Genomic DNA, 26,021 nt, shown 5'->3' on the forward strand with positions numbered 1-26,021 from the left:
GTGGCGCTACACAGTATTAACTTAAAGCTACACTGTGTGATATTTCCCCCCATCTAGTGGTGAAAAGGTATATGACCATCCAGTGAATAATAGTTTCTGTTCCTCTCAATTTCGATTTCGTTTCAACTCCTACGGTGGCCGATTTAGTCATGGCTTTCAGTTCGACCCCTTCGATGAGTGTTGCTTCAAGTGATGAGGTTACTTTTGAAAACTATTATAATTTGCAGTTAATTAATTTGCCAAATGATCTATGATCAAATTAATCTATGTAAAATGAATAATAGTTTTACGTTTGCGTTATTTTTAACCAGTTCATTGCTAACATCAGCTATCAGGTTCCCAGACGAATGCAAGCTAATCTTAGTAAAGTATCTTTTATCAGTGCTATCGTTATTGTGTACATTGTACGACATCACTAGCGTAAGGCAAACAAATTATAATGCAATTAAAATATTAATCTCATGTTATCCGTCATAGAACACGGATTTATGTTATAAGGTAAACAATACTTTTTCATCACTGACGCGAGGAAAACTATCCTAGACGTCGTTCTAGTGTTATGCACAGCAGACCATGATATAATTAGCCAAGCAACAATAAAACTTCCAATATACACAAATAGGCTGAATTAATATTACCTGTCGAAAAGAAAGCAGGCAACGTCGGCGTTCTTTTTAAAATCGTTGCTCCTCATGAGCTCTTTCCATCTTGGAAAGGCCACTCCAATATTTACTTTTGTCTTGTTGATTTGCCTGTTGCATTGCCGTCTTAATTCTCTTTTCCGCTTCCTTGGCGACTCATATTCCGCAATGTTACTAGGTCCCCGACCCGGGTCGAATTCGGTAATCAATCCCGGGACGTGGTTCCTTTCACACAGAAGGCGACCCGGCAATGTTCCGGGAATATTGCGGGTCCGACGTGCAGTGTGAAAGGGGCTTAAGAGTGATCCTCCATCATCATATAGCAGCCTCAAGCAATCCTCCTCTTCACATCCGACACAGTGCCATCGAGTGTAAAAACGCGAAAAGCGAAGCTTGAATTTACGGGTATGTCCCTCTTTGGCAAATGTACTTTCAAGATGGAGGAGCAACATGGCGACCGCCATCCGAACCCTCAACACTTATGTGTTTTCAATGGTATATTATAAAATTACGAGAGTGCTTTATTACTTGAAAGAAGTAAATATACATTACTGAGCACATATATTTTTGAAAAAACTAAGTGTTTTTAGCTAAGAATAAACTAAAAAAGTTACACAGTGTAGCTTTAAGGGGGCAGAATCATTTTGCACGCCCAATTTTTCAGTTTTTGATCTGTTAAAAAAGTTTGAAATATCCAATAAATTTCATTTTACTTCATGATTGTGTCTCACTTGTTATTGGTGTGTGTGTGTGTGTGTGTGTGTGTGTGTGTGTGTACATATACATACGTACATACATACACATATAGATATACAGAACACGACCAGCTTGTGTTACTTCAGAGTTCCTATGGCCGGTGTCAAGGATAAATGTTGTTCTCGGCAGACCTCTCAGGTGGCTAGTTCCTATAACTGAAGTCTTATAACTACCTAATGTGAAATTCCTTCAATATTCTTCATTCTTATTGTTCTTTATGCTAGATAGTGATTTATACCATCTACCACCACATTGTGTCTCTGATCCTCTCATAGACAAAAACAGTCCATCTCAAATCAAGCCGGTGAAAACGGAATCTGTCTCAGAACCTTCCGAGAGTAAGGAAGACCCAACCAGTCCTGCAGGAAATACAGCACCCACAGAAGAGGCAGGATCTACACCTGATCTTGGTATACATCTTTCTGTGTTTCAGTTTCATAATCAGAGGTGTTTGATAAGACTGACTGCATCACTGTTACTATTTCTCATACAGAGTGTGAGGGATTTGAACATAGCAACCACAAGACAATATACTAAGTTTCACAGACAAGGCTTCGATTAAGGCAGGATTAGTGATGTCAACAGTACAAAAATTCCAGTAGTCTGTACCAATACCATACAAATTTGACATTACTCGGTACCAATTTCAGTACCACAGCAATTTTATTTTATTGAACTATTTTTCAAAAAATATATTAAATTCAATAAGTTTATTATTTATGATGATAATCATTACGGAATCATACGTAAATAATAAATACACATTTAAAGGCTATATGCCTTTTAAAATTAAACATTGTTTAAATATCAAGTGAAAATAATCAACCATCTAGGCATACATATTAGTAGTAGTAGTAGATGTGTATTATTATTATTACATAGAGACGTAGATAAATCTACTGTACAACATTAGCCTAATACATTTCTGTCAATTTCTTCACGTTACACCAAACTTGTGAAGACCTTTGAGTGTCTGTGTTAATGATATGACCGTTTTCTCAAATGAAACGGTAAATTCTCATGAAGTGACGGTTCATGCGTTCGTGTCCTCCACACACGGCAGTTGGCAGAGACTACAAAGACAGCCAGCATCGTGTGGCCCAGCCGCTCGTGCATCTGCGCCTGTCATTCACACAGACACACAGAACATGCAGGAGTAATATTTAAATAGTATTTTGCAGTTTAATATTCACATACACTAGTAAATATTCAGCTTTAGTCTGGAGCTTAGATTAACACGGAATCGACTTAACAGCTGCGGGTACCGGATATACTCGGGAGTCGGTACTACAGAAATGTGGTATCGTCACATTTTCTAAATTTCAGTTCCAGATTGGTACCGAAGTACCGTTACTTGTGACACCCCTAGCCAGCATTAGGCCTTAGTTCAATTAGGACATCTAAGTAGCTTTGATAAACATCACTGTTGTGCATCAAATCAATGGCACTGACATATTTTAGCATATTTTTAAGTTGCTTTTAGTTAAAACGGCTCAAACGTGCACTTTAGCATAAGCGCTGTCTGTGAAACTGGGGGTAAAAGTCTTATAACTCTTTTGGTGTTATACATACATACATACATACATACATACATATATATATATATATATATATATATATATATATATATATATATATATATATATATATATATATATATATATATATATTTTTTTTTTTTTTATCATTATTGTAAAAAGAAAAAAAAACATGTTTAGTTTTGTTATAATTATTTAGTTACCAAAGTGTAAAAAAAAAAAAAAAAAAAAGATGAAATATGGCTTCTGCATATCAAGTATCAAACACCTAAACATAAAATAAATAATGATCTGTACACTACTGCTTTAGAGTTTGGGTTCAATATGATTTTGTTGAATGTTTTTGAAAGTCTTTTTTGCTCACCAAGGCATTATTTGATCAAAAATGCAGTAGAAAAATAATATTGTGAAATTATTACAATTTTAAATAACATTTTTCTCTGGATTTTTTGTTGAATATAACATTTTGAAGAACATAATGTTATAAATGTTTTACTGTCCCTTTTTTTAATGTAATGTATCTTTGCTGATAAACCTAATAATTAGAGAAAGTAGTAGTGTAAAATGTATTGGTTGTACAAATATTTAAGCGGCCACCTCTCATATTCTCTTCAGAATATGTACAAATGTTATTCATTTCACTTGTATGTATATGATGTGCTAACTGACACATTGTTTTCTCAGCTGCAGCCATCAAACGGCAAGTCCACCTTCCAACCACAAACAAGTACAGCAGAGAACCATGTGAGTACACAACAAACCCACAGCTTCACTCTCGCTCACCAGTACAGTATAAAAACTATTATGTGACCCCATGCTCTTTGCCTCCCTCAGTGTACAGGGTCATCAAAAACCAACCTCCTCCTATCCTGTCCATTGAGCTGGACCATAACCTGTTCAAATGCAAGATCGCAGGCTGCCTCAAGTCTTTCCGCAAAGCGTCTCTGCTGCACTACCACATGAAGTACTATCACGCACAGAGCGACCCGAGCCCCCCTCGCTGCGTCCAGACGCGCTCCACAGAAAAACAGAACCTCAGCCAGGAGACCCCTCGCAGGCGCCGCACTGTCTCGGCTTCCCACCGTTAGTGCACACTTTTGTCTATTTGCTGTTTGTGTGGTCGTTTGTTTGGGTTGATTTGTTCAGATTTGGCCTCGTAATGTTTAAAACACAATTAAAGTGCCTATTTTATGCTCATTTACGAGCTTCTAAATTGGGGGGGTCTGCTAGAATACATTTACAAAATTTTAGGTTCAAGCATTTTTTTTTCTCATATTGTGCATTGCTGCAGCACCTCTTTTTAACTGCTTCCTAAAACGCTGTGCTCCTTTAAAAACACACCTTTCTAAAAAGTTCTGATTAGTCACCTGGCTCAGTTTGTTGTGATTGGTCAACAGTCATATGTCGGAAATGTAATGCCCCATAACTGTTTCCATTCCGAGGCTTAGTGATGATATTTCAGCAGCAGAAAATAAGTATTATTATTATATTATTCAGTTTTTTATTCGTTTTAAAATGGCCTTTTTTTAAAGAGTTATAACACATGTACCAAGCCAACCAGCTCTGAAATCAATTTTAAAAAATGCAAACTTTGATTTGAGGCAAAAACGCTCAAAAACACAAAGGTACGTGACCATGTACTTAAAGGGATAGTTCACCCAAAAATAAACATTTATTTAATAATTTAATCACCCTTAAATTGTTCCAAACATTTATGAATTGCTTTCTTCAGTTTTTCCCCCGTGCTACGGAAGTCAATGTGCCCATCAACTGTTTTGTTGCCCATATTCAGAGAATATTTTGTGTGAGAGAGTATTTTGTATTCAGCAGAAGAAGAAAACTCATACAGGTTTGGAACAACTTGAGGGTGAGTAAATGATGTGAGAATTTTCATTTTTCTGGAAACTCTCCCTTTAAAGGTTTTACTGAGAGAAAGAACTACAATCCCATGATGCATTGCAAAGCGCATAATCAAATGCATCATGGCATAGAATGCATCGATACAATATTTTATATTGTTCTCTAATATCTACATAGAAAGTATGTGGCTCAAGTAAGGGTAAAAATTCTCCAGATACGGTTTTACATGTCCATTTACAACCCTAAGATTTGTCCCTAGAATTAATTGGGGTGTTATTACCTTATTTGGAAGGGTCATAAATAATAATAATGAGTTTTGTTCTGATTGGCTGTTTCACAGCAAGGCTCATTTCCGTAGCTCACTCAAGTGGAGTTATTCAGCAAACACAACTGCAAATAGTCGAGAGACCCATGCTTGGATTTAGTACAGTTCATCACCGAGAAGGTTTGAAGGTTTGATCAGTTTTAGTCTCATAAACAGCACAAGCTGCTCGTGAGTCATGACAGAACACAGACCGAGTGAATTACACATTAATTAAAACCGAAAATCTCAAATGGAGATGTTGAAATGCAGCGTACTTGTTTATTGGTGTTTTCAGATCATCCGTGCGCGAGAGAGAGAGCTCCTGGGCACATGGTTTCCAGATCGCAAATTTGAAATAAAACACTGGATGGAATATGTTCTTTTAACAGAAAAGCTCTGTTTGAGGGATTTAAATAATTGAAATCTGGCAACCGCAAGCACGAACATACATACTACTTGGCCTTGAATGGGGGCTGGTATATTCAAATTTTGGGGACGTAAATATTATTTATCCTAACTGTTACAGTCTGTGTTATGTTGGGATTTGCCTGTTTTTTCAGTGGTCTTTTGTACGCACAAGATTTACAGCGGTGTTTGAGGCTCATGGTATGTTAGCTCCATATACTGAACTCTTATTATTCAACTATGCCAAGGTAAATACAGGTTTCCATTCTAGGGCACCTTTATAGGGCATAGAGAGATCAACTTGATTACGTCATTCGCACATAAAAATATGCTGAAATTACACGGGCTGACAGCTGAAGCTGAAGCATATACCATAGATAGCTCACAGTAGGTTTGTCTTTAAAGGTTTACAAGTTATTGTCTAAAATCAACTTTCTTACGAAGAAAATTAGGAGTTTTTACTTTCAGAACCCAACTGTTGTACTCCATTGAAAGTCCTTACAATGTTGTACAAAACAAAAATAAAATAGCATCTCTTCAAGATAGCAAAATCAATTAAACAATTATTCTTTGACGACGGGCAAAATCTTTGTCACATGGTGTAGAAATACTACAAACAAGCCATTTCGAGCAAGTGTTTATTGTTGATGAGATTGGCACTCTTTGCTGTGGACTTTGCTTTTGTAAGTTTGCAGATTGTTTATATGCACAAGTAGCTATATTACACACTAAAGGAAAAAGCATAATAGGTGCCCTTTAAATATCCCACAGATACTCCCTCTCCTCTGAGCGACAGTAAGTCAGGTCACACTCTGTCGCCCCCTGCTGTCGGCAGCATGCACCGGCAGCGCTCGGCCACACTGGGTGCAGAGAGGAGCAAAGAGAACCAACACTTCAACCGCTCGCTGCATGACGACAGAGACTGGGTTGCCAAGGAAACAGGTATTGGAGAGCATCGTGATCATTCCATCTATATCTGTGAACATCACGCCGATTCCTCTGCATATTACCACAATCAGGCCATGGCAGTAATAGAGATTGATTTTTCTCATCTGAAGCGGTGAAAGAAAGGGAACGGCTGAGAGAGAAGCGGCAGAGGGATTTCTTCCGCATCAAACTGAAGAAAAAGAAGAAGAAGAAAAGGAAGTCTAAGTCAGGTGAGACGGCAGTTTTAATGCAGCGGTGGCTCTTTCTTTTTGGCTCTCTGCTGTCCCCTCTGTTTGTCTGCTATAGCTACAACTTTTCTCTAAATGGGCAGTTCCACTAAACTAAGCATGTACAATTATTTTGGATCTGGCAATATATTTAAGCAACAGGATAAGATGACACGCTCTAGGGTTTCTGTTTTGAATGGATAAAAAGATCCAAATTTATAAATAATCTATACAAAGTTATACACCGATTAAGCATAACATTATGAACAGTATGACAGGTGAAGTGAATAACACTTATTGCCACCTGTTAGTGGGAGGGATGTATTTGTCAGCAAGTGAACATTTTGTTAGAAACTGGTAAAAATGGGCAAGCGTAAGGATTTGAGCAAATTTGACAAGGGCCAAATTGGGATGGTTAGACGACTGGGTCAAAGCATCTCTAAAACTGCAGCTCTTGTGGGGTATTCCCGGTCTGCAGTGGTCAGTATCTATCAAAAGTGGTTTAAGGAAGGAACAGTGGTGAACCGGCGACAGGATCATGGCTCATTGACTCATGACCAAGGCTCATTGATGCACGTGGGGAGCGAAGGCTGGCCTGTGTGGTCCGATCAAACAGACGAGCTTCTGTAGCTCAAATTGCTCAAGAAGTTAATGCTGGTTCTGATAGAAATGTGTCAGAATACACAGAACATCCCAGCTTGTTGCTTACAGGAATGCATAGCCACAGACCAGTCAGGGTGCCCATGCTGACCCCTGACCCCGCCAAAAGCACCAACAGTGGGCACGTGAGCATCAGAACTGGATCACAGAGCAATGGAAGACGGTGGCCAGGTCTGATGAATCACGTTTTCTTTTACATCACGTGGATGGCCGGGTGTGTATGCGTCAATTACCTGGGGAACACATGGCTCCAGGATGCACTATGGGAAGAAGGCAAGCCGGCGGAGGCAGTGTGATGCTTTGGGCAATGGTCTGCTGGGAAACCTTGGGTCCTGCCATCCATGTGGATGTTACTTTGACACATTCCACCTACCTAAGCATTGTTGCAGATCATGTACACCCTTTCATGGAAACTGTATTCCCTTGTGGCTGTGGCCTTTTTCAGCAGGATACTGAATTGCACCCTGCCACAAAGCAAAAATGGTTCAGGAATGGTTTGAGGAGCACAACAACCAGTTTGAGGTGTTGACTTGGCCTCCAATTTCCCCAGATCTCAATCCAATTGAGCATTTTTGGGATGTGCTGAACAGATCTATGGAGGCTCCACCTCGTAACTTACAGGACTTAAAGGATCTGATGCTAACATCTTGACGCCAGATGTTACAGCACACCTTCAGGGTCTAGTGGAGTCATGCCCTTAATGGGCCAGGGCTCTGTTGGCAGCAAAAGGGAACCAACAAAGTATTAGGAATAATGAGAATATGTGGTCATAATGTTATTCTTGATCGGTGTATATTTAAAATGTTAAAAATCATGCAGGTTTTTAAAATTATTATTATTTGTAAAATACATTTCTTTAATTTTAGATTGGTGTGGAGTTTTTAAAGTGAGTGTTTCTCCATGTTCAATTCTTAGCTGGTGACGTTTAGACACCTGATGAACATTTGATAAACTGGGCTCTCCTTTTGAATGCAAAAAGATGCCAATGATTTTTTCAATGCCTCATGGAAGGTAGAAAAAAGCCTATCCTTTGCATTTTAATTTTATAATTGCTTCAATTAATAATACAAAAAATAAATGGAAATAAATAAATGTTTAAATGGATAGCCATAATGGCCATATTTAAAACTGTTTATTTAATTGTTTTAAAATGTGGTAATTAAGAATAATACATTAATAATAATCTTTTTATTTGCACAGTTTAAATAGCATTTAATATTTGCCAGTTGCTTTTCTTTGTTTTGTCAAATGCTTTTATGTCCATTTGTCCAAAAAGAAATCCATTGTTTTAAGAGCCGCTCCCTCTCCAGAGTACTCTAGATGTAAGGTGATGCACAAATTGTAAATTAAATAAATTGTATCCACAAATATTTACTCATTACTAAATGTTGAATACAGAAATTCTCAATCATTTTATATCTACACAGGGACACCAAATCGATGTGTCGTTCATCTTAAATTATTAATAGACTCTGAAAGTGCACATCCACCCACAAAATGAACGTTTCAGTTGCCAGTCCCTAGCGTCATATACTCACTGAATCAGATCTACAAGCCGCCTCGTCGGTGAGGAACTGCTCGGTCTGTGTTTAACCCTCTTCCTCCTCTGACAGACTGTTACAGCACTGAGGAGAGCATTGGCCTAAAGTCTTTCCCCTGCAATCTGAATTCGGCCCACAAATTGCCCCTCTCCCTCACACACCGATCCTACACGGGAAACTGCCCTGAAAAGATGCTCAGCCAGGGTGGGTACCAGAGAACGCAGGTCCTTCGAACTCACAGCTGCCTGCTTTGTGTTCTTCTCCTGCCTTGTTGTCCTTCAGTGTCTTCACTAGCTGTCCAGTGTCTTCGTTTAATCAGATGTGTTTAGTCACTGACGCTATGTAGATCTATCTCTGTAGACTTGTGTGTGTGTGTGTGTGTGTGTGTGTGTGTGTGTGTGTGTGTGTGTGTGTGTGTGTGTGTGTGTGTGTGTGTGTGTGTGTCTTGTTTGGTAATACTTGTGAGGACACAAATGTCCTCACTTATATAGTAAAACATGAAAATGACCCACTAGTGAGGACATTGGACTGGTCCTCACTAGTTTAAAAGGCTTATAAATCAGCCAAAACATGTTTTTATTTAAATCTGTTGTTCTGCACATGTTTCTGTGATGGGTAGGTTTAGGGATAGGGGTTGGGTTAGGGGATAGAAAGTATCATTGACCTGATATAAAATCAATGGAAGTCTATGTAATGTCCTCACTAATATAGTGAAACAAACCTGTGTGTGTGTGTGTGAGTGTGAGTGTATGAGAGAGAGAGAGAGAGAGAGAGGGAGAGAGAGAGAGAGAGAGAGAGAGAATAGCTATTGCATGGAAGACTGTAGTATAAAAATGGAGAGAAAATCCTCTGCTTAAATGTGCGGTCCTTGTTTCCACCAGGGGAAGACAGCAGCAGTGATTTGTCTTCAGACAGTCCTGTATGGAGTGAGGATGAATCTGACACCGAGCTCGATATGAACATGCCCCTCTCCGAGCAGGGTGTGGAAACCATCTCTCACAGCTCTGAGATTGTGCGCTGTATTTGTGAAGTGCAGGAGGAGAACGACTTCATGATACAGGTGAGCTACCACCATCTGAACTCCACCAGACAAGACCTCAAGACCATCTGTTGTTTTTTTTTGTTTTCCTCCCAAAAATGAAAATTGTCATTAAATACTTACCCTAATTTTGTTCGACACCCGTAAGACCTCCGTTCATCTTCGGAACACAAATGAAGATATTAGTGTTGAAATCTGATGGCTCAGAAAGGCCTTCATTGACACCAATGTCATTTCCTCTCTCAAGACCCATAAAGGCACTAAAGACGTCGTTACAAAGCCCATCTCACTACAGTGACTCTACAATCATTTTACGAAACGATGAGAATAGTTTTTGTGCACAAATTAAAAAAAAAAAAAACGTATATAGTGATGGGCCAAAACAATGTTTCGAACGGTTATGAATCAGCCTATCAATTCAGGATTCGGATCGCCAAAGTCAAGTGATTTCAGCAGTTTGGCGGTTTGACTGTGACTTTGGCGATCCGAATCATGAATCGATACGCTGATTCATAACAGTTCGAAACATTGTTTTAAAATCAACCAATAACACTGGTGTCAATGAAGGCCTTTCTGAGCCTTCGGATTTCAACACAAATATCTTCATTTGTGTTCCCAAGATGAACGGAGGTCTTACGGGTATCAAGCGACATTAGGATAAGTAATTATTGACAGACTTTTCATTTTTGGGTTAACTAACCCTTTACAAATTTCTCCCACAGTTAGCAATAAAATGAACAGCAAAGAAACACAGTATAAAGAAAATGGTCTTTTATTTAATTTATTTATTTAGCACTTGCATATCTAGCGGTGTGGCCGACTCGTCTGCGATTCTCTCATTGCTTCTTTGATACTTCACACTGCGTGATTGTCACTCGTGTGAATGAGCACCATTTACCTCAAATCATACAGTTTATTGACATTGTTGGTTCTAATGAAACAATTTGTTGGGTGGCTTCTGACCAAGTTAAACACATCTGATTGGCCATTCCAATTTTTTCTTTGGCAGCGCCCAAAATATGCAGGAAAAACCCTGATCAGAAATCATTACATTTATTTATTTGATTATATATTTATTACAAATATAAATGTTATGCACAATTATTTTATATTTATAAATTCAGCTATAAAAATGAGTATACTTGACATACTTCCAGCTATAGTATGAAAAAAAAAAAAATCTGAGCCAGGAGTTCAACAAATTAAGCACTGGCACAATTACTAATTGTGTTGTTGTGTATTATTTGTTTTGGTGAAACTATATGATTTTGAAACATTCATATGCATGTTCAGTAATTGTCTGAGAGACTGAAGGATATATCCTGTGCTCTCTGCAGTGTGATGAGTGTTTGTGCTGGCAGCATGGGACGTGTATGGGTCTGTATGAAGACAGTGTGCCAGACAGCTACAGCTGCTACATCTGCAGAGACCCACCAGGTGAGAGACTTCCCCCAAACCATCTCAGTTTAGTGTATATTAACTTTCATTTTGTGTGTTGGCAAAACAAGACAATGATTCAAAATATCAAAATATGACAACCACATCAATACATTTTGTGGTCTGGCTTTTTGTTAATGTTTTAATGTGCTTTTGTCTGTATGCAGCTCAGAGGCAGAGTCAAAGATACTGGTACGATAAAGACTGGCTGAGCAGCGGTCACATGTATGGCTTGTCTTTCCTGGAGGAGAACTACTCCCACCAGAACAGTAAGAAAGTGACAGCCGCCCATCAGCTTCTAGGAGATGTCCACCGTGTGTTTGAGGTCCTGAACGGCCTTCAGCTCAAGATGAGCATCCTACAGTAAGCAAATTATTTTTCTCTAGTGCTCTTGATGTGACCAACTATTAAAGGGTTAGTTCACCCAAAAATGAAAATTCTGTCATTAATGACTCACCCTATTGTCGTTCCACACCTGTAAGACCTCCGCTCATCTTCGGAACACAGTTTAAGATTAAAAACACAGTTTTTATTACCTTTCTGGTACTTCTGGAAAGGGACAGTAGTGTGCATACGTTTTCAATGGAGAGGCAGAATCTCTTGGACTAAATATAAAATATCTTAAACTGTGTTCCCAAGATGAACGTAGGTCTTTTGGGTGTGGAACGACATTAGGGTGAGTCATTAATAACATTTCATTTTTGGGTGAACTAACCCTTTAAGTACCTTTGTGAAAGTACCAGTGAAAGCTTCAGTTATAAATCAAAGCTTCCCCCCGTTTTAGGACACAAGCCCATCCAGACCTAAAGCTCTGGCGGCAGCCCTGGAAACCTGTAGATGGCCTACGGAGGAAGGCGGCAGGTGATTCCGGCATAGTTACTCCCTTCCCTCCCTCACCCCCTGAAATGGGAGTGAGCGAATTTGAGACGTTGAAAAGCGAAGTCCCATCGCCCGTGGAGACGCATTGCTCTTTCCAGGACTCGTACATTAGCAGCGATCACTGCTACCAGAAGCCGCGCACATACTACCCAGCGGTGGAGAGAAGACTTGTAGTGGAGACGCGGGGCGGTTCTGAGCTGGAGGACAGTCTTAGGAGTACTGAGGACCTACTAGAGATGGCTGAGCAGAGGTACAGCATGCCTTTGGACCATGACCAGCACAAGCTTCAGCTGGCCGAACGCTCTTTTAGTAAGGTAAGTTACAAGCAATTTGTTACCTTTTCGGCCAAGTGCACACTACAAAACAAAAGCTTGCCGGCCAGTGTGCATCTGAAGACTTTGCATTTTCTTTGTTAGTGCACATTGGACACAACTTATCACAGACCAAGTGCGTCAATTACAAGATACTTTTCCTGCCCGACTGTAGCTATGGTCCTATGTGTGCAAATAGCACATCGGTTGTCAAACCAGTTGAGATCTGTTTTTAAACCATTTTAAAGGGGTGATGAATTGAGAAATCCACTTTTCCTTGAGCCTTTGATATATAAATGGTCATGGTAATACAAGATTATCCTGTAAATTTCAGGGCTGAAAACTTCCTTGTTAGTCAAATAAAAGCTTTTATTGACACCAGGCCCAGCAAACGATCGATCTCAGAATGTGCATCATCCTTACGTCATCGCGTGACGAAAAACACCGTATAATAATAACAGATTAATTTATAACGCACTTTTCATTCTGAACAATCTCAAAGTGCAACAATGGAAAAAGGGAAAAAAATAACAAAAATGAATAAAAAGTAAAAATAAAGAAAATAAAAACAATTAACACACTAAGCCTTTCTATTATTTACCTTTATTTTACCAGGAAGTCTCATTGAGATTAAAATCTCTTTTACAAGAGACCTGGCCAAGGTAGCAGCCATACAGTCTGACAACATATTAAAATACAACAAGTACAATAATAAAAGAAATAGTAATACATAGGATTCTCTCAACAAAAACCATCACATGCCTTCATTACCACTTTCTTTATGATGCCTTTAAATTCACCGATAGACACCAATTTCTCCAATTTTAAATCTTTTTGCAAATTATTCCATGCCATAGGTCCATAATAGGAAAATGCAGTTTTCCCCAGTTCAGTAAACACTCTTGGTACATTTAAAAGCAAACACTTTGAAGAGCGCAACTGGTAACTGCCAGAACTAACACAAAGAAGAGTACAAAGATCAAGAGAAATAAAGAGAAAGAGAAAGACTTTTCTAAACAGAAAAGTCTTCAGTTCAGCTTTAAACTGGTCTAGGCTCTGTACTGCTCTCAGCTCACTGGGAAGGAGATTCCAAAGCCACGGTGCAGCCGAGCAGAAAGCTCGAGCTCCCATGGTACGAAGCCTGTTGATGGGGACTTGAAGAAGCAGGTGGCCTGAAGATCTGAGGGTGCAGGTGGAGGATTTCAGTGTGATGATTTCCTGTAGATATGGAGGTGCATGTCCGGTGATGCATTTATGTGTGAGCAGGAGGATTTTGTAGACGATCCGGGATGTAACAGGAAGCCAGTGCAATGGGAGTGTAGGATGGGAGTTATGTGATCATATTTACGGACTCTCATAAGGACTCTGGCAGCACTGTTCTGGATGTATTGAAGCATCTGGATATTTCTGCCAGAAATCTAATTGAAGAGTCCATTGCAGTAGTCCACCAGGCTGTCCACCAACTTGTCCATGCACAAAGGCATGGACAAGTTTCTCTGCATCTGGAAAGGTTAAAACAGGACAGAGTTTAGAAATGTTTTAAAGGTGATCGAAGGAAGTTTTACAAATATGCTTAATGTGGTCTTTGAAGGTCAGCTGTGGGTCAAACCGAACCCCTAGATTAGTGACTGAGGAGGAGAAAGTGATGAGCTGGGACAATGGGTGGATCTGATGAGGAGTGCCAACCAGTAGTGCCTCAGTTTTTCTGGAGTTCAGTTGGAGGCAGTTAGTTCCCATCCATGCCTTAATCTCCTCAAGACATGTGGAGAGTCGTGACAGAGCTGTGGAGGGGCTCGGGGCAGTTTTGATATAAAGTTGCGTGTCATCAGTAAAACAATGAAAAGATAGTCCATGTCTGCTGATCAGGGTTCCCGCGGGGTCTTAAATTCAGAAAGTTACATTTAAGGCCTTAAAAAGTCTTAAAAACGCCCAGATTTTCATCCTAGGTCTTAAATTTAATTTACCAAAGTCTTAAAACTTTTACTTCCGTTCCGTTCCGTTTTTTCATATTCGTGATCCGAAAAACTCGTCACGCACAGAGACCTTGCACACTGAGTCCGATGCTTATTAATGAATGTGTTACGGAAAAAAACGCAAAACAAGACAAAGTGACGTCTAGTGAGGATGATTTGTTTGTCCTGAGGAGATATTGGGTTCATCTAACGTTACTCCTGAGATCGCGTAGAGAGGAGAGTTTCCCTATCAAGCGGGATTATCCAGATCGACCGATTCAAAGTTGCAGTTTCAGTGGCTCAGTTTGATGCTTTGCTAGCGATACTGGAGACATATTTAAAAGAAGGCCACTAATTTCCGTGAATCAATTGATCCCGAACACCTGGCAGTATGTCTATGGATCCGATCACACACATAAAGACAGACAGACAGACAGACAGACAGACAGACAGACAGACAGACAGACAGACAGAGCTTTACAGACCCTTACGAAACAAAAATATATTGCAATATATTTGAAAATATCATGCAATATATTCACATATAACGTTAGGGGATTTAATATTTATATTTTCCAATATATTGCAATATATTGAAAGCGGCCATCATTTGTATATTTTCCAATATATTGCATGAATATATAATATATTTTATAATGCCATCAATATATTATTCCATATATTAAAATATATTTCAAGAAAATATATTGGTAAATATATTTTCCTTTCGTAAGGGGAGACTTGATGTGCTATAATTATAGCTGTGATATAATAATATTTGTAGCATTTTTGCTAGAATAATATGTATAGTGGCTTTGAGTTGTCAAAACGTCTCAAAATGTGTTTTTACGGATGCGAAATCGCAGAAAATCGAACCTGTTCCAAAACATTTTTTGACGGACGAAAGTTTCGGAGGCAGTGTGCAAGCGTGATTGACATAACGTGAGGTCGAATTTATTATTGGAAATTATTTTGCGTAAATTATTATTCTAGCAAAAATACCACAAATAATATTATTATATCACAGCTATAATTATAGCACATCAAGTCTCTATAAAGGTGTGTGTGTGTGTGTGTGTGTGTGTGTGTGTGTGTGTGTGTGTGTGTGTGTGTGTGTGTGTGTGTGTGTGTGTGTGTGTGTGTGTGTGTGTGTGTGTGTGTGTGTGTGTGTGTGTGTGTGTGTGTGTGTGTGTGTGTGTGTGTGTGTGTGTGTGTGTGTGTGTGTGTGTGTGTGATCGGATCCATAGACATACTGCCAGGTGTTCGGGATCAATTGACTCACGGAAATTAGTGGTCTTCTTTTTAATATGTGTCTCCAGTATCGCTAGCAAAGCATCAAACTGACACTTTTAATCGGTCGGTCTTGATCCCGCTTGATAAGGAGGGGAAACTCTACGCGATCACAGGAGTCTCTCCACATCTCCTCAGGACAAACAAATTATCCTCACTAGACGTCACTTTGTCTTGTTTTGCGTTTTTATCCCGTAACGCATTCATTAATACGCATCGGACTCAGTGTGCAAGATCTCTGTGCGTAACGAATTTTCGGAATACGAAAAACCGCATGCGAAAATATCGGACTCAGTATTTTGATATCAGTTTCTGAGTTTATTTAATGTTTCTATAACTGAATCAATAAAAATAGAATGTTTGAGAGTTTCTGAGATCATTTATAATGCTTTTAGTAATGCGTCGTGTTGGTCTTAAATTTCACTCATAATGGTCTTAAAAGGTCTTAAAAAGGTCTTAAATTTAACTTACTGAAACCTGCAAGAACCCTGGCTGATGACAGGACCGAGAGGAAGCATGTAGAGGATGAATAAGATTGGGCCGAGAACTGACCCCTGCGGAAAACCACATGTAACACATGTAATAAGCACGTGTAATTCACGTGTAATTCGTAAGCCCGTCAGCAGGCCGGTGAATCTCAAATAGTGAAATAATATTCCTTTCTTGTTATGGCCGTGTGTGTATGTGTGTGCGTGCGGTGTTTGCGCCAATATCCACCGATCGGGCGGGCCAAGTAATACAAAAATAATATTTCAATTAATAAATAATTGTGTTTGTTTGAAAAAGGCGTTTACGAGCCCTGTGTTCAAAAAAATCATTCCGGTTGCCGCTTCTCCCTCACTCTCTCCTCTCCCCCGTGAACTGACAGGGGTGCTGAAGCTCATTAAATATGCAAATCTTATCCAATCCTAGCCGTGGGCGTTTACTTCCAAGTCTCCAGTGCGTCACACCCATCAAAAACCAGCGTTCAGGAGAGACCAGTGTAGAATATAGCCTATTATTAGTCATGATATTTTTGAATGTAAAAACCACACTAACATTATTAGTTGACCTCAGACAACAGTATAAACAAATAAAAAAGGCTCTTCATGACACCTTTAATGTCTGTTGCCAACCCAGTTCAAAGTCTGTCTTGCAAAATGTTTCAAAATTAGTTTTCAAACTAATTTGAAATCTGTTTTTAAACCAGTCTAAAGTCTTTCATAGTATCTGCAAATAGTCACCGCATGTCTTACAATTGCACACACTAGATCATCCTCACTTTCACAATTTTGTGCATTTTGTTTTGCTGTGCATAAAACCTGAACTAATTTGATTTGCTTAAATAGTTTAGGGATGCTAGAATGAACAAACTTGTCATTGATTTCACATTATTGATCATGCGAGACTAATTCGTTTCTGTTTTCAGGAGCTGGAGTGCCGTATGAAACGACTGGTTTCGGCTGAGCAGGAAAAGAGTTGTGGGGTGGAAATCAAGGAAGAGGAGCCTGACCCTGTGACCCCTGACACAAAGCCTGACCCTGATCTTGTGCTGCACCAGCAGTGGCAACTGAACCTGCTGGAGCACATAGAAGCAGTGCAGGACGAAGTGACGCACAGAATGGACCTTATTGAGCGAGAACTAGACGGTGAGACAATGGTTGTAAACCATCATTATAATTTCAGAGGGTTGTAGTTATTGTTGGTATTAACTTGTTGTTAAAATCACTATGCAGTGCTGGAGAGTTGGCTAGACTACACAGGTGAGCTGGAACCTCCAGATCCGCTGGCGCGCCTCCCTCAACTGAAACATCGCATCAGACAACTCCTGACTGACCTGGGAACAGTCCAGCAGATCGCACTCTGCTCCTCATCCTCTTGAGGGCGCCAGAAAACATGCAAACGACTCAAACTAAATTCAATGCACAATGGAGTCCATCTGAAATGATTATGTGTGCCTGGTTTTTTTGAGAAAACCCCAACATGAATCAAGCTAACATTGATGTGACAGTTTCTGTGGCACATGCTTGTTGGAGTGACTGGTGTGGTCAGCAGTTTAACAGTTCACAAAAGACTGATGAAAATAAATCGAGGCTAACGATATCTGATGCAAACAACAGTTTATTTTATTTTTTGGTATTTGTGGAATTTAATGCTTCATTGTAGCACTTAGCTGTGTCTGTTATAGACTTAGGAGTTTTTTATTTTATATGTAATTTCCTCAGTATCCTTGACATGCTAAATAATAATTTTATGTTAATTCATAAGTGATCATTTTGGACTCTCTCGGCACGTCTTTGCTCTGAGTGAAGAGCTTAAGGACCCGAATGGTATTTTGCTGTAGCTAAAGAAAAAATGTTAAATATGACTATAACAATATGAAAATATATTTTAATCTGAAAATACTTGCATTTTACTTCTATATTTGTACTTAAAATTCAAGTAATCTTGTAAATAACCCAACCAATTGCTTATTCATGTTCTTTTTTTTATTTCTGATTTAAACTTGTATTTACAGTAAAGACTTTCTGTAATCTTTGATCTGTTGTGAATACTGTAGTTGTGGGCTTTCTGCCTATAACTTTCTAATTTTTGACACAATTGATGTTGCTTGCATTTCAGAACAGTGGGCTTTGTTTCCACTGGAACATTAAACAAGCAAAGAATGTTGTTTTCTTGCATACTGAAATTTTGTATGTATATTTTTCTTTGTATTTCTGTTTCCCCCCAATGATTCTGAACTGTTTCTGATTCTTTGTTATTTGTGTCTGTTGCTTTCAAGCCTACAAGATTGTTTTTGATTAAGACATTAGATGCCTTTTAAGTTATTGTAATTGTGAATTTAAGTTATTGATTCTGCCACCTTTTTACTTCTGTCCATTGGCTTTCTTTTATACAGTGCGAGTCTGAGTATTGTATGGTCAAAGAGAGAACGAGAAAAGCAGTTTTTTTGTGTGTGTTCTCACCCTTTGGTGTTAGTTTCCCTCCCTCTAGACTATTACTGTTATAATAATAAAAAAATAAAAGCTGTGCCTGATATCATATTTCAGGCCAATCTGAGTGTCATTTACCCTCAAATACGAAAACTACGTTTGTTATAAATCTGTGAATTTATCAAATCCTGCCGACGGGTATCTGAAAGGTTTGTGTTTCTCTGTACAGCTAGTGAGCAGTCCATTGACTGTTCCTCAGTATTGTCTATTGTATTTTTTATATCTGCCCTGTTTATTTCCAGTCACTGGGAATTTAGTTGTGGATTAAGTATTGCAGTCTTTTTTTTACGTTTCATTTTTCCATTGTTTGCATCTTTTTTTGCATTGGGGTCAAATGGGAATCTATAAGTTCTGAAAAATATTGACACGTAATCCAAATGCCAGAAAATAAATGCAAATATAAACTCAAAAATGTTGTTTGTTTGTTTTTTGCCTAAAATTCATAGAAGATTGTGGTAATATTTATTAAAATGTTTTGTTTTTATGTATTATTAATGTTGCAAGGTCACTAATTATTATAATTAGCGGTTATAAATAATGTAAACAATGTTATTTTTCGTCACTAGAGGTCGCTTATTCGAAACAAAAGCGTAACTTAATGCCTTGATTTCTGCTTCCGCTCATGCGTATGTGGGATAATGCAGCACTGTTTTATCATATTAGATACAGCTGAGCGTGTTGAAAGTTGTTATAATACATTCGTTCTGCTGCTAATATGAGACACTTGTTCACAATGCAGTGAGCTAGAGCAATATTAGACATGGTAAAACATGGTACTCGCTGTAAATCAAGAAAACAAGATTTGAACAATAAGACTAACTGTTGAGCTATAACTGATTCGTTTTCTGTCTGTGAATGATCCAAACAGCTGCTCACCTGTCTAATAAAACACATTTAAAGTGTTGGTGTTTCCATGGTTTCTTTTATACTGGGAATCGAGAGTAATGGGTATAATGTCATTACACACTAGCTGACCACAACTTTCGGACACAATCTTTTTTTCTATCTCGACTGTCATGTAATGCACAGGATTGTGGGATATCAAAAGCAGCGAAGGATACATTTATGCTGCCTTCAAAACTCGATTAGGGTCTCTCAGGAGACAGGAAATGAAGCTAACATTAAATTCAGACATGCCTTGATGCCTTCCTACCTTGAAATGTGTCCTCTGAAGGCAGCATTTTCCAGGTTTCAGACACAGTCCTGGTTAAAATGACTTATTTCTTATTTCTCTTGATTTATACATTTTTGGAATCATTTGGGATAATGTAAGTATGCACGCCAAAAAAAAAAAAAAAAAGAACATAGTTCTAGTAGTTTTTGAATATCTGAATCCAAAAATCTTATATTGCGCCTTTAAACCCTATAAATCTACATAATTATGACGAATCCTTTTTTTATTCCAATGATAAAGAAAACTCAAAGCATGGTTAGATTTAATAACATTAGCCAATATTAAATATTCTGTTATATTTAAATAATAAAATTTCATTTATAATGCCTTTGCACTTTAATTGAGTATTTAACTTTTTTATTATGTTGGGAGTTTATTTAGGCCCCACGTTTGATAATACTGGTTGTTATACTAGCTAGCTGTAAATGTTTTCAATGTTTTAACAACACGCTATTATAAAAATGTGTATAAAATAACATAAATGTGGACTTAAGTTTATTTTAAATCATAACGACACACACACACACACACACACACACACACACACACACACACACACACACACCTGTCTGGGCTGGTCGCGTGTTTTGACTTTGGTGTCTATCAGCTCTCGTGAGCTCCTCCTCCGTCCGCGGGAGGAAGCAACTAGATCACCGCCTCACTCACACATACACACTCACACTCCAGTGCCTACAACACGCTGCACAATTCATCCTTCTTGCGTTCACTTCTTATCCAGCAGGTTTTGATCATCGTGAACGGTGAGCAGTGATATATTTTCATTTTTTAAGTCCTGGCTTGAATGTTTATCATAAAGTCACTCAGTTGGTCAGTTCTTGCGCGAGCGGTGCGCGCGGAACACGAGCTAACAGCAAGCTAGCGCGAGACAAAAAAAAAGAATTAGACATAAAGGCTCTTTTAAGGAATGCTTAGTCCATAATGTTTCATTATAGAGCTATTTTGTCAATAACAGATATGGGCAACGGTGTCATTGTCGCCTCTTTCCTTGTTACTGCTTGAAGCCTGGATGTGTTGAAGACTGAAAACTGACACCAGCTAACGTTCGTCCTGTCATATCTAACGTAACGTTACTCAGTGCGTATTTGTTGAAAAAGCAGACTGATCGATGAAATAAGGTACATTTGATTCATTATTTGAGTGCTCTTTTTGTGTAGTGTTTTGTTTTGTTTTGTTAGAACGTGTTTAGCACTCTGAACTGTTGAGTTTAACTTCTACCGAGCACCTCCATGATCCAGGATGAAAGCCGTTCGGACTTTAGTCTCTTCAGGGAGACTGTACGACATGTGTTTTAGAAGCAGAGGGTGTAAAAATGGAGTCGGAACTCTGTTATCGTTGTTGCTGAAGCCTTTCAGTGTGCGTCATCCTATAATGTTATGTCTCCTTAATACAACGAAAGCCCTCGGATCAGTGAATTGGTAATACGTATTGCTGTAGATACCCCAGGGCAGATCGTGGGGCATCTCTGGCTGTTTTATAAAAGGGCAGCTAACCCAATTACCCAAAATACTTCCAGAGAAACAACACAGCACCAGCAAAGCCATTTTATTAGCTCTAGGAGTCCAGATGCTTTAGTGCAGGGTTGTTCACTAACAAGTGGGCCAAACAAAAACTTTGGTCCGAGCCACATTCTTTTGCCAACAGAAGGGTACTAGCTACAGTGAGGAAAATAAGTATTTGAACACCCTGCTATTTTGCAAGTTCTCCCACATAGAAATCATGGAGGGGTCTGAAATTGTCATCGTAGGTGTATGTCCTCTGTGAGAGACATAATCTAAAAAAATCCAGAAATCATTATGTATGATGTTTTTAACTATATATTTGTATGATACAGCTGCAAATAGGTATTTGAACACCTGAGAAAATCAATGTTAATAATTATAATAATTTGTTTGATTTATATAGCGCTTTTCAAGGCACTCAAAGCGCTTTACATTGAAGGAGGAATCTCCTCAAACCACCACCAGTGTGCAGCATCCTCCTGGATGATGTGACGGCAGCCATATTGTGCCAGAACGCTCACCACACACCAGCTGATTGGTGGAGAGGAGACAGAGTGATTAAGCCAATCAGGAGAGGGGGATGATTAGGAGGCCATGATTGTCAGAGGCCAATAGGCAAAACAACCTCCTTCCCTCAGTTAGAGCATTGAAGATGGGTCGAGGCTGGGTCTTCCAACATGGCAATGACAATTATGAATGTTAATATTTGGTATAATAGCCTTTGTTTGCAATTACAAAGGTCAAACGTTTCCTGTAGTTTTTCACCAGGTTTGCACACACTGCAGGAGGGATTTTGACCCACTCCTCCACACAGATCTTCTCTAGATCAGTCAGGTTTCTGGCCTGTCGCTGAGAAACACTGAGTTTGAGCTCCCTCCAAAGATTCTCTATTGGGTTTAGGTCTGGAGACCTGCTAGGCCACGCCAGAACCTTGATATGCTTCTTACAGAGCCACTCCTTGGTTATCCTGGCTGTGTGCTTCGGGTCATTGTCATGTTGGAAGACCCAGCCTCCACCCATCTTCAATGCTCTAACTGAGGGAAGAAGGTTGTTCCCAAAAATCTTGCAATACATGGTCCCGCTCATCCTCTCCTTAATACAGTGCAGTCGCCCTGTCCATGTGCAGAAAAACACCCCCAAACCATGATGCTACCACCCCCATGCTTCACAGTAGGGATGGTGTTCTTGGGATGGTACTCATCATTCTTCTTCCTCCAAACACGTTTAGTGGAATTATGACCCAAAAGTTCTGTTTTGGTCTCATCTGACCACATGACTTTCTCCCATGACTCCTCTGGATCATCCAAATTGGGATGATCCAGTGTACAATTTTGTCTCTAGTGTCTTTGGACAGCTCTTTGGTCTTGGCCATGTTAGTAGTTGGATTCTTACTGATTGTATGGGGTGGACAGGTGTCTTTATGCAGCTAACGACCTCAAACAGGTGCATCTAATTTAGGATAATAAATGGAGTGGAAGTGGACATTTTAAAGGCAGACTAACAGGTCTTTGAGGGTCAGAATTCTAGCTGATAGACAGGTGTTCAAATACTTATTTGCAGCTGTATCTAGGGATGTGTTGAAAAAATCGATTCACCAATTCTTAATTGATTTTCATATTAATTTCTAAAGATCGATCCGTAACTCGGAGGATCGATTTAATACGCCTACATTTTCCCCGTGAATTTTAATTTGCTGCGTCATTGAATTCACGCATGCGCGTGAGGTGGAAGGACATTAAAACAACAAACAGGGCAGCTTTGAAAACTCCAGAACCACCCTGGACAGAGAATACAACACATACACTTGAGTAGGTAAACAAACTCAAGCCGAAGCTCTCGTCACTATACCGCCGCCGCTTCCTCTTCTCTCGTTACCGCGGCGGACCGAGAATACTAGAGTAAGGTAGACGAGTAAACTCGGGCTGCTGGATATGTCGAGAACGCGGCTTACGTCACAGCCGTTCTCACTGCAGCGCGCACTTACTAGGGCTGTCAAAATTGTTCGAATATTCCCTCTAAAACAAACACGAATATTCAAAATATTCGAACATCTAGGTGTGCATTTTGTCAGTGCATTACGTCAATAGCGGCAAATTAATACAAAGAGACATACTTGTATAGTTTGTCTATTTAAGTTTATACATATTTGACAGCGTATTACTTACACAAATACAAGTAGATTGTTATTATAAATTATATAATTATTATATATAAATTAACTAATGGCCAAGACCGCAGAGCGCAGACCTCTCTCTCGCCCTCACTGCAGATAACGGTTTAAATGAGCAAACTGAGTGATGATCAAGAGTTTTGTGCAAGCAATTTAAGGTCGCGAGACTCGCGACTCTTGTCCCAAATATAGCAGGCTTCATTCAGTGATTGAAACAAATATTATTAATTAAAGTTTTACAGCATATTGAGCGCTCCGGGCGAGCTCTGCTGTGCTAAACATGGAGCTTTTCCTTCACATGGTAAATAATCACAATAGTGGAAGCAGTGCATTTATCCTTTAATCATGCAATATCACTTCAGTCAGTACAGTAGCCTACAGTTTAGGAATGTTTCTATTTAACATTAAATAAAATGAGGCATGGTATGCTAACTGTATCTTACATAGCTTGCATATGACTTTATCTCGCGGCTCAACAATTTTACCTCTTACCGTACAAAATCCAACGTACTTCCAGACATGGCTTTTTAGATTATGGAGTTAAAATCTCTTTCTCTGCTGCGGTCGAGTTGGGCTCTGCACTTTCTTCTTTTCCTGCAAGTGTCCACATCTTCCCCGTCCACTTTCAGCAGTGACAGTGCGACTCCTGTGACCTGTCCCTGAACCCCCAAGAGAACTTGCAAAATAGCAGGGTGTTCAAATACTTATTTTCCTCGCTGTATATAGCAGTTATGATATATTTAATACTCTTAACTGTCAGTCCTATTATGGGGCATAGACCCCTTCCAACTTAAATTAGTTTCCAATATGCTGAATCATCTGACCAATCAGAGAAGAGTAGACCAATCACAACAGACTGAGCCATCTGACCAATCAGGGCAGAGTAGACCAGTCACAACAGACTGGGCCATCTGACCAATCAGAGAAGAGTAGACCAATCACAACAGACTGGGCCATCTCACCAATCAGAGCAGAGTAGACCAGTCACAACAGACGGAGCCATCTGACCAATCAGGGCAGAGTAGACCAGTCACAACAGACTGGGCCATCTGACCAATCAGGGCAGAGTAGACCAGTCACAACAGACTGAGCCATCTGACCAATCAGGGCAGAGTAGACCAGTCACAACAGACTGGGCCATCTGACCAATCAGAGCAGAGTAGACCAGTCACAACAGACTGAGCCATCTGACCAATCAGGGCAGAGTAGACCAGTCACAACAGACTGGGCCATCTGACCAATCAGGGCAGAGTAGACCAGTCACAACAGACTGGGCCATCTGACCAATCAGGGCAGAGTAAACCAATCACAACAGACTGAGCCATCTGACCAATCAGGGCAGAGTAAACCAATCACAACAGACTGGGCCATCTGACCAATCAGGGCAGAGTAGACCAGTCACAACAGACTGGGCCATCTGACCAATCAGGGCAGAGTAAACCAATCACAACAGACTGGGCCATCTGACCAATCAGGGCAGAGTATGCTCTTGGAAAAGAGAGACTGAATCATTGATTGAGCTGGTTTAGACACTGTTAGCAAAGATGTGATGCTGCAATGTATATTATGATGAAATTATTTATTTTTTACCTTTGATGCATGTAAACCTATTTTAGACCTCCAAAATGAAATCAGGAACCAGTTTAAGCTTTGGGGTCATCTGCAATAATTCATAACAGGCTACAGGACCGGACATCATTTCATTTAATCAAAGAGTCAACTGCTCAAGGACACTTACTGAACGTTCTTTTTCTGAGTCTGTTTTGGCTGCGAGATGACACTGCTGATCCGCCATCTCCGCACTGGACCGAGCTCATTGCTGGACCGATCACACTTGCTTCACTGTTGTTCTATTGATTGGGTTACTCTGTTTGCCCTCCTCCCATTGCTATGCCAACAGCCTCCCTGGGTGACAGCTGTTGTGTGTTTTCTCTGGTTCCTTAATTTCCATTGGCTCTGCTCTTCGCAGCCCTCCATCAATCCACGCCTGCTTCTATTTCTGGTGGCGTCCCCCATGGGAGGACGCCGCTCGTGGCCTCCGCTGGATTCCTGGAGAGGTAGACTGCTGGAACTGAGGGCTGTTGTTTATCTGTCCGCATCTATCTGATCACTTACAAGGGGACAAAAAGCAGCTGTCAGGTCCAGCTAGTAGTGAAAGTATTTGCTGGAGTTTTCTTTCATAATCCTTATTGGATTATTAGGCTGTTTTTTGTTTTGTTGTTGTTGTTTGTTTTTTAGAGAGAAGAAAATCTCTTGCTTTCATTGTTTTGGCACTCAAGCCTGCCATCAGAATGCTGCTACACGCTTTGTTTAATGAGCTGCATGTTCAGTTGTTTTAGTCTTTTAATTGACTTCATAATCCTTTTGTACAGACATACTCAGAGCTAACAACTCAAACCAGCTGGAACGACAGGCCCC

The 26,021-nt window shown here is 39.6% G+C and overlaps 2 protein-coding genes across 8 annotated transcripts in view; both read left to right on the top strand.

Annotated features, from left to right (window-relative positions):
• phf20b (PHD finger protein 20, b) overlaps positions 1–18,707 on the top strand; it is a 33,095-nt gene extending 14,388 nt beyond the window's left edge. For 2 of the 5 annotated variants that reach the window (XM_067446709.1, XM_067446710.1), the window contains 12 exons: positions 1,673–1,807; positions 3,620–3,679; positions 3,770–4,018; positions 6,276–6,446; positions 6,563–6,661; positions 8,932–9,063; positions 9,741–9,919; positions 11,236–11,335; positions 11,503–11,698; positions 12,120–12,528; positions 17,176–17,395; positions 17,483–18,707. In XM_067446709.1, coding sequence (XP_067302810.1) covers positions 1,673–1,807; positions 3,620–3,679; positions 3,770–4,018; positions 6,276–6,446; positions 6,563–6,661; positions 8,932–9,063; positions 9,741–9,919; positions 11,236–11,335; positions 11,503–11,698; positions 12,120–12,528; positions 17,176–17,395; positions 17,483–17,628 — 2,096 coding nt within the window. In that variant the 3' untranslated portion in view covers positions 17,629–18,707. The remainder of the gene's footprint in view (positions 1–1,672; positions 1,808–3,619; positions 3,680–3,769; positions 4,019–6,275; positions 6,447–6,562; positions 6,662–8,931; positions 9,064–9,740; positions 9,920–11,235; positions 11,336–11,502; positions 11,699–12,119; positions 12,529–17,175; positions 17,396–17,482) is intronic. The other 3 variants (XM_067446711.1, XM_067446712.1, XM_067446713.1) reach the window with 2 other exon arrangements.
• A 1,814-nt stretch (positions 18,708–20,521) lies between these two features.
• ndrg3b (ndrg family member 3b) overlaps positions 20,522–26,021 on the top strand; it is a 103,020-nt gene continuing 97,520 nt past the window's right edge. For all 3 annotated transcript variants that reach the window (XM_067446724.1, XM_067446725.1, XM_067446727.1), the window contains exon 1: positions 20,522–20,674. The gene's annotated coding sequence lies outside the window, so the exon portion shown is untranslated. The remainder of the gene's footprint in view (positions 20,675–26,021) is intronic.

The sequence above is a fragment of the Pseudorasbora parva genome, chromosome 6, assembly GCF_024679245.1.
Source record: "Pseudorasbora parva isolate DD20220531a chromosome 6, ASM2467924v1, whole genome shotgun sequence".
NCBI classification, from domain to species: Eukaryota; Metazoa; Chordata; class Actinopteri; order Cypriniformes; family Gobionidae; genus Pseudorasbora; species Pseudorasbora parva.